The 9,574-nt window shown below is 42.4% G+C and overlaps 1 protein-coding gene across 2 annotated transcripts in view; it reads left to right on the top strand.

The window, feature by feature from the left end:
- Window positions 1-1,594: 1,594 nt before the first annotated feature.
- Window positions 1,595-9,574, top strand: part of Xpr1 (xenotropic and polytropic retrovirus receptor 1) — a 164,011-nt gene continuing 156,031 nt past the window's right edge. Inside the window, exon 1 of one of the 2 annotated variants that reach the window (XM_042258340.2) lies at window positions 1,595-1,868. In XM_042258340.2, coding sequence (XP_042114274.1) covers window positions 1,800-1,868 — 69 coding nt within the window. In that variant the 5' untranslated portion in view covers window positions 1,595-1,799. The remainder of the gene's footprint in view (window positions 1,869-9,574) is intronic. The other variant, XR_013043343.1, reaches the window with a different exon arrangement.

Raw genomic sequence — 9,574 nt, 5'->3', positions numbered from 1 at the left:
AACCGGACCACAGTTCCTGAATCTTATATACAATTAAGGCATGGGAGGGCTGTGCTGTGGGAGCAGTACACCCAGTGTATAATGTTCCCTTTTGCCTGGGTTTTCCTCCTGGTGTCACACTGTTTTAGAAGTGGGGGTGGGGGTGGGCAGAGGAGTACCAGGCTGAAGACTAGTCCTCCATCTCCTCCTTTCCTTCTCTTTGGCCTTGATTATTCTTTCTTTCTATTTAAAAACAATCTATGTTTATTATCTTTAGTTATGCATATATATGTGGGTACATGCACATGAATACAGATGCCCTCAGGTGCCACAAACATCCCCGGAGCTGGAGTTACAGGTGATTGTGAGGTCTTTGACGTGGATGCTGGGGATCAAATTCAGGACTGCCCTTAATTGCTGAGCCATCTCTCAGGCCCTTCACTAGAGGTTGAGGCTTTTGTACAAAAGTTTGCCAGAAAGACTTAGACTTTTTTTCACCAAGCCGAATGTCCTAGCTTTCTCCTGAAGAAACATTTATAGAACACCATTGGCAGAAATTAAGTGGAAGGGAAGAAGAAAAAAAATACGGTGTGTGTGTGTGTGTGTGTGTGTGTGTGTGTGTGTGTGTGTGTGTGTGTTGGGAAGCCAACAGCAGAGATCTATATTGTCCCAGGTACAATACTTCCCTAGCAAGTCTTTGAATCTCATCAAAGTTGTGAGAATTCAAGGACAAAGTACATATAAGGGGTTTAGAACAGTGCTTGGTATAGGGGCTAGGACAGACGTGCTATAAAAAAAATGTCAGCTACTGTTATCCAGGGCTCCTCCACCCTGGCTGGGACCTGGACTTTTGCCTCAAATAAGTCCTCCAGGGCAGTCACTCTCACACTGAATGTGGTACTTTGCTCTGCAGGTGGTATCTTCCCAGAGGTTCAGCCTGCATTCAGGACTGTCTCACCAGAGGCTGGATTCAAAGAGGATTCTTTTTCCTCCCAGCGTTGTTTCCCCTCTCAACCCTTGCCCCCAGTCCCAGTCAGCTGGATCACAGACTAGTTTCAGTCCTGGTTTGTATCCAGGTGCTCGGGCCTTTCTGGTAGCTCCAGGACTAACTAGACAATTAGATTGAAACAGACAGAAACAGCCCAATTTTTTGGCACTGACATTTTAAATTGAGTTCAACAAGCATTTATTGAGCACCTAGAGTGTGCAAATAAAGTTCCTTTAAATACATTTGGCTCTTAACTGTTTCAACTATTCAATTTGGATTAGTGCTGATTCATCTTTAAGGGTTTTATGAAGAATCAATATTAAAATGGAAAAAAAATATTTGCACAGTTCTCTGCAAATGTAAGCGTCTTGTGTGGATTATTGTTGCTCCAGTACTAATATTAATTGAAATAACAACAGCTCTGCTTCCCAGGCAGGCTGTAGAAAGCAGAGAGCAGCTAGCTGTAGGAAGAAGACAGGAGACAGGCGGAAGAGGTCAAGGGAGGTGCCTTCACCACGTCCGGCCCAAAGAGGCGGAGCATGGAGGAAAGCTCCCCCCGAGGCCCCGCCCCATACCCCGCCCCCTCCCTCCGAGCGGCGTAGGCGGTTACCATGGCGATGACGTCTGGAGGGCGGGGCGGGGCGGGGCTATGGAGAGGAGGAGGAAGATGGCGGGAGGGCGGCTCTGAGGAGACCTCGGCGGCGGCGGAGGAGGAGAGAAGCGCCGCTCCGCGCAGCGCCGGGGCCCATGTGGGGAGGAGTCGGAGTCGCTGTTGCCGCCGCCGCCGCCTGTAGCTGCCGGAGCCGGGTGGGAGTGAGGGGGACACGGCAGGATGAAGTTCGCCGAGCACCTCTCCGCGCACATCACTCCCGAGTGGAGGAAGCAGTACATCCAGTATGAGGTACCCGCGGCGGCCGGGGTTGGGGCGGGCTCGGAGGGGCTGCCATCTCCCCAGCCGCGACCTCCGCCGCCGCCGCCTTGAGCTCCCCGGCCCGGGGGCGGACTTTGACCCACCGCCGCGGGGAGCCACTGCGGCATCCCCGGCGCTTCTGGCCCCCGGCGGCCAGGCCGTCCTTTTCCCCTCCCCCGCAGCCCTCTGCCGCCGGGGTAACGGATATGCAGGCGGCGGCGAGAGGAAGGGCACCGCCGGGGCTGGGGCTGGGGCATGGTGGTGGGAGGCTGAGCCGCAGGTGTGACGGCGGCCCCGGGGTCGCGGCGGTTCGGCGCCACCCCCTCCCCTCTCCCCCCCGACCTCAGGTCCCCACCGCGGAAGATTACCCCCGCGCCAAGGTTAGGTGCTCCCCGCCGCTCACTCACCTCTCGCCGCCGCCGAGGAATCGTGCTCTTGCAAGATAAGCCCCTCCAGCGATTGCCTTCGTGCCACCGAGCCCGTCGGCTTACCCCCCACTTGCCCACTGTTGACAAAGGCTCTGTAACAGGATGGAAACTTAGTGAAATGTCCATCACCTAATGCAGTGGTTATAGTTTCCAAACGCGCTGAACCAGTCGTTCTGTTTTGACAAGGAGACGGTTGTCTAGTCTTTGTACTGATGGCACGAACTATGTATGCATCTTTGGGTTTTCACTCTTCTCAGGTTTTGGAATGGAGGGAAGAGGAAGGAGGCAAGAGGATCATTTAAAATTTCAGATTTTCTGCTAAGTTTTTGTTAGGGAGAAAATCACGGTAATGTAAATACTGTACCTTACTTGTGTATTACAGGAGTCTAGTTCCTCCTTTCCTCTCAGTTTCTTCTTCCACAGCTTTTTGGAGGGAGGGTATTTAATAGATAGTGTAAAGAACCTTGAGTCAATATTGGGAATAGTAAAGACAGTGAAAACCACTTATGTATTTAGAAGATAGGATACCTGAAGGGTTTTAAGCTTGCAATAGGTTATTCTCAAAAGCTAGTAGCTCAGCTCTTGCATAGAGAAAGACAGCCAGATCTGTAACCTCCAGGAATTCACATCTATGCTATGAGCAGGAACAAAGAGTATAAAATCAATAGGAGCACACATACACATACACTGGCTAGGTTTTATGAATTAAAATATTTTGGATCCCTTTTTAACTTTATATAAATTTAGTGATAGGGTGTTTAGGCAACAGCAGTAAGTTCATTTATTCATGTAGCCAATGTAATAATTGAAGACTTGGGGGGAAGGGTGTAGTTAGGTTAAACTGAATCTTGAAGATTGTAAAATAAGTTTATTTATAGTATGCTGTATTTAATGCTAGAAATGAATGGCTTATTACTAATACTTTCTCGTCAGTTTCCTTGTGGTGTTTGTTCTTTAGCCACATTCTGTAAGAAAAGGTTCTAACATTTCAGGCTGTAGAGTGTTGATTTATTGTTTGTAATAACATTCAGTCAGTTTTAAAACCTTGGCTAGAATCCAGATGGTGGGTTTCATTGAAAGAAGGGTTTTCATCTTCCTTCCAGTACTTTGAGCACCACTGCCAGGTCTTCAGAGAGGCTAGGACTGGAGCGTGCCGAGCACATCTTATTATTACATAGTGTGCAATGCTTGATTTCTGGTCAGAGTAACAGTGGCTGGATGGATCCTGTGATTCGTGTTAAGTATTTCAACATTGGACTGTTTCACAGAATTAACTTGGAAGATCTTGGACTGGAAGGGGAAGCATATGATTTAGTTTTAAAATGCAATTAACCCTTGATTTGTAATGTCAGCTTTGTGGCTGGAGTAACCACAGTGACTGTGGGACCCCTCAATTTACATAGTCTATTTGGTTACTCTTATTTCTAAATGGATACTCTAGATTGGTCACAGAGGGACAGAATTCCTATGCTTCTGAGTGACTGCATTATCTTTCTCAGACCAATTATAAATTACTTTTTGAAAAATTCATTTATTGTGGCTAGTGGAAATCAAATCTATAGAGAGATTCCCTACTATGCAACTCCTATTCTTGGTAAATTCATTGTTCCTTAGGCAAGATGAAAAAGAAGGGGCTTTTTTCTTTGTGAGTTGGAACCATTAAAGACATTTGCATGGGAGTGTAGTCTTTGTGTTATGTATTATTTCTAAAGATTTGGTGCTATTCCTTTAAAAATAGCATAAAGATGTGAGTAAGAATTTTTAAGGTCAGAATGCTAGCTACTTAAAAATATCAGGGAAGAGACTCTGTCTCAAAAAAAAAAAAGTCAGGGAAAAAAGGTATCTATATTGGAAAGTTAGGTTTTGCCTGGGATCTTTGCTTAATTTTTTGTAATATGTATTTTCATGTAGTTGGAAATGATGCTCTACAAAACAGTCAGCAGAGCAGACACTTGGATTTGTTTTTCAAGCACTGGTGATGAAATTTTGATGTATTACCCTTAATTCAAGCCTAGGCTGCCTTCTAGTGCCCTGAACCAACATGAACTGTTCAGCTTCTTTGTTTATGCCAGTTTATTAGTATTACTTGAGTAAGGTGGAGCTTTAGCTAGAAGCTGAACATTGTGTTTACATCTCTAGTTCTATGTAATATTTAATTATAGGTAGTATTATGGATACATGGCAGCATGGTAAGCGCTAGTTCTTGTGTATGTGAGCTGTGAGGCCCTGGAAAGAATGCTTTTGCTCTTCGTTTCCATAAAATAAATAAATAAATAAATAAATAAATAAATAAATAAATAAATAAATAAAAATACATACAGGACCAGAGCCTTTAAGGCCTATTCTATATCCTAAGTGTTTGGTTTAACTTTTAATTTCTTGAATTGCTAAAATTATTGATAGTATCACATCAACATCCTGAAAATTATTAGTCTTTAACTAAAAAATTGTGGCATTCATAGTCAGAATAAGCACAAAAGAATAGAGAGGCAAGGAAAGACCATATATAGGACATCTAGTTGATGTTTATGAACAATTTTACCAAGAATAAATACAAATGTCAGAAACTATCTTTGTTTCCAATAACCTGAATACAAATCTCAGGGTGGAAAATGGAACCTCAATAAGTGTTGTAACAATCCTTTCAAAAAATTTAGAATCAATGGTTGTGTATTTTAGAGGTCTGTAATAGGTTAATTGAAATTAATTCAGACCAGTTTCATCCTAATAGACTAGTATGAGCAGATAATGTTTTACAGAATATTAACAAAAGAGGCAAATATTTGATGCCTTTGATTGCTGACATGATTTTTTTTTTCTCCCTAGAGTCTTGTGCTTTGGTTTCTCAGGAACTAAGAATGACTTTTTTCAGTGTATATTGTAGTAAGCATAAGATACTAAAACAATGAGCTCTCCAAAGTTTAGGAATTGAAGGAGAATTTTAAAGATTATCTACTTCCTTGCTTTTTCAAGCAAAGAAACTCAGGTCTAGAAAGGTTAAGCCACTTGGTGTCATATAAATGTGTGGGGTCTCTCTCTCTCTCTCTCTCTCTCTCTCTCTCTCTCTCTCTCTCTCTTTCTCTCTCTCTCTCTCTCTCTCTCACACACACACACACACACACACACACACACACACACACACACACACGGCAAGTTTCTTGAGCACTATATGTTTTAGTATTAGGAACCAGGTCACATTAGCTGTGTGACCCTGATGAAATCACTTCCTCCTTCTGGGGTTTCAGGTTGTTCATCTGTGTGTAGTGTTGGAGAACTGAACTTTGGTTTCTAAGTAAGCCTCATATAATCTAAGCACCCATTCAACTCTAAATTTCTATGTTTTGTTATGGTTTAATTATGCTTATGAAGAGAGAATTTAAGGAGCTATTTTAAATCCTAACATAAAATTAATGTTTAAAAAAAATCATCTTTTCAAAAAACTTAATGAAAAGCCAGACATAGTGATGTATACCTTTAATCCCAGCACTTGGGAGTCAGAGGCAGGAGGATTTTTGTGAGTTGAGGTCAGCCTGGTCTACGTGATGAGTTCCAGGACAGACAGAGCTACATAGTGAGACCCTGTCTTAAAAACAAAACAAAAACACCCCCCCCCCCAGATAAATAAATAAATAAATAAACCAAAAAATTAATAAATTAAAAAATGTTTTTAATTGAGAGTTTGTTGTGACTAGAAAACTCAGTGAAACCTTTTGTTTCCATTGCTGGGGATTGAACCCAGGCCTTTGGGCATGCTAAGCAAGCCCCTCTACCACTGAACTACATCTCCAGCATGAGACTTCTGTTTAACTTAAATAAACAGAAAGCAATGGCCATGAACTAATTTTCTTTTCCATGATCTGGAAGACGTACTGCATGAACTGCACTTCCCTTAATGTCAGGTAGAAGGAAGCATTGCCGTGGTGTTGTTATGATTTTCATTTATAGAACCCTCCCGTGGGAAAACTTGTGTTGCAGGCTTCAGTGTCTCAATGGTATTATGTTGATTAGTTAGGGTTCACTTGCCTTGCTGGAACTTGTTTGAAATTTCCAGTTTGGCCACCCGATGGGGCACAAACCACACTTTTTCTTTACGGGACTTCTGCAAATAAAAGTACAGTGTAGTGTATTTTAAATAATGCTTGCAAATGATGGTTAGTGATTGTTAGATGCTTGACATTTACAAATATGATTTAAATGAGTGAATAAAAGTAGAGGCAGGAGGTATAAACTGTTCTTTATTGTCTCTGTGAAGTATGTTAGGGTGAGTATCCTGGTAAGATTATACTTGTCCATCCATCCCTGAGGTTGGCTTTGGATCAGCTTTTGGGTGAAGGCCCAGATCATAAGAACCTAAGAATCTTATTTGACCTGGAGTGACCATGGAAAACTAGTCCTGGCTTCAGTCCTCATTAGGAAAACATTTGAGAGACCGAGTTATACTAGCTGGGGGTTTCAGGTACATGTGAATTTTAGGCCCCAAAACAGTGTACCCCAAACTCCATGAAGTAAGAGAAGATAGTGTTAAAACTGTTAGTTTTGTTAATTTTATGCATATGAGAAGGAAGAAATATCATTTCCCAAATGTTTAGTAAATGGGTTGTGTAGCATTTTCCAAAGAGGCTACTCACAACAAGTATTAAAATTCTGAGGGAGGCAGGGCTCCCGTGATTGCTCCCTTCTTTGTTCACTGTCAGCGGGTAGCAGTTAGTGCAGTTATGGGTGCCTAGGTAAATGAGTGCTGTGTAAATTTGACGCAGTCAGCCCAATTAGAGATGCTGTAATAGTAATACCAGTAATGTAAGCACAGTGAACTGCATGGCAGTGACAGCTGACACATCTAGAAATAGCCTTTAGCCAGACTACAGGTAGAGTAGCAATACTGTGTTAGATTTGACAAAAAGTTCACCCAAATAGTTCACAATTAATAAGAAACCCCTGGAAGTCAGAGTTTACATCCTCTGGCATCCACAATTAACTTACATCTCAAGTGTGCCTTGATAAGTTCAGTTTTCAGTTTGTATCCATCATAATTAAGTTCAAAATTAAAGCAGTCCTGAGCCTTGAACTAGCCCTTTGAATTCCTGGGATAAATTATTTGATCAAAAATACTCATACAGGAAAGGTTTTTTTTTTTTTTTTTTTTTTTAAAAAGCCTTATTATTGAAGGAGGCCTATACTATAATAAAGAACTTAGGTCAGAAATAAGGAGCTAAGTAAGTCCTAAGGTGCAGCTCTGTTATTGAGTATTCATAAATAGTGAGCAAATTACTGCTTGCTAGTTTGTGTATGCGTGCGTGCGTGCGTGTATATGCATGTGTACTTCTGTGTACAGGTATGCACCCACTTACATGCATTTGTGTTTAGAAGCCAGAGGTTGGCATCAGATATCTCCTGTTGCTTTCCATCTTATTTATTTTTGAGACAGTCTTAAAATATGGCTTTAGCTGGTCTAGAACTCACAGAGATCCATCTGCCTCTGCTTCCTGAGTGCTGAGATTAAAGCCTGGCCTCACCTTATTTGTTTGTTTGTTTATTTATTTATTTATTTAAACAGTCTATCTAAATGACCCTGGAACATGTACCGGAACTCACCATGTAGAACAGGCTGGCTTCAGACTCACAAGAGATCTGCTTGCCCTTGCCCTGAGTGCTGGGATTAAAGGTGTGTGCCATCACACCCAGCTCCTCCTTAGTTTTTGAAGACATATCACTCACTGTACCTAGACCTTGTGGATTTGGCTAGACTGCCTGGCCAGAAAGCCTCAAGGATCCACCTGCTTTTATTGCCCCTGTCCTGGCGACAGATGCATGTTGCCATACCAGGCTTTTACATGGATGTTGAGGATCCAAACACAGGTCTTCATGATTGTGCAGTGAGTGAGCTCTGTATCCACTGAGCCCAGTCCCCAGTCATCCTCCCAACAATTCGTCTTTTGAAGATAGACAGGTGGGATGCAATCACAGAGGAAAGTGGGCAAGTTCAGTCTCAATCCCGCTTCTTGAACCCCACTTCTCCCCCCATATCCCTCTCCCTATCTTTCCATCCTCTTCCCCTCCTCCTTTCCAGAAAGGGTTTCATGTATGCCAGGCTGGCCTTGAACTCCCTATGTAGTCAAGGATGACTTGATCCTCTTGCTTCTACCTCTCAAGTGATGGGATTACATGTATGAGCTACCACTTCCAGTTTATGCCTTACTAGAGATTGAACCCAAGGCTTTTCACTAGTGCTAGGCAGGCATTCTTACCCGTTGAGCTATATCTCTAGCCCCAGAAAGTGTGCTTTATGGAAGTTTTATATTTTTTATTTTTTTATTTTTTTTTTTTTTATGCCTTAGAACAATGGTTTTCAAGCTTTTTAAATCCCAGGACATGTTGAAACTCTTAAAATTATAGAGGATGTCAATGTCTATTGATATACTATATTAGAACCTAAAACCGAGGTATAATATGCAATATACAAGCATACCTTTTACTAGTCACTAGGAGTATAACCTGACATTTAATACAGCACCTGAAACTACCTTGTGTACCTGTGGGAGAAGAAAAAAAAGCAAATGAGTGCTAGCATTATGAAGATTTTTTTTTTTAAATATAGGGTCTCGACCTGTAGCCTTGGCTGACCTCAAACTCACAGAGATCCTCCTGCCTCTGCTTCAGGAGTGTCTCCCTAGTGCAGGGATTAAGGCATGTGCCATCATAATTGGCTCAGAAGTGCCTCCTTTGAACACAGGACTTATTTTAGAAAGTTAAGAGATGGCCTGAAAAAAAGTGTTCTGTTTTAACAAAGCACACGAGAGGATAAAGGACTCTGTAGGGTGCGGATTTCCTGGTGTCTTCCACACAGTGAAGGGCCGTAGAGAAAGAAATTTGGCTTCCCTGGATGTCCCCTATTCTGTCAGTAGAGCTAGAATTGAAATGAAGTCTCATCCTTTGTGAGGGAGTGTAAATAGCAACAGTGGTGGTGGTAAATGGTGATAACACCAGCAGCTGTTGTTTGTTTGTCTGTCTGTTTATGTGTTTGAGGACTTATGTCACACATTGTAGTAACACTTTAAAAAACATTTCTCCTAAGAGCGGGCAATGTAGGTAGGCTGTTACTGCTGTCTCAGGATGGGGAGACTGAGCCTGTGAATGACTGTGTTGCTGCTCCTAGTTACAGGTAGCACAAATGAGATACTAAGAGGCCTCTCTTGACCTCTTCTTCAGTACCATTGACCTGTTTCTGTAGCATCTGTTCTGTAGCATGGTGAAGCAATGGCTGGTCTTTTT

This window comes from Peromyscus maniculatus, chromosome 11 (assembly GCF_049852395.1).
Source record: "Peromyscus maniculatus bairdii isolate BWxNUB_F1_BW_parent chromosome 11, HU_Pman_BW_mat_3.1, whole genome shotgun sequence".
Lineage (NCBI taxonomy): Eukaryota > Metazoa > Chordata > Mammalia > Rodentia > Cricetidae > Peromyscus > Peromyscus maniculatus.
Note: the sequence above shows the minus strand (reverse complement) of the source record. Positions and strands in the feature narration are given on the sequence as shown.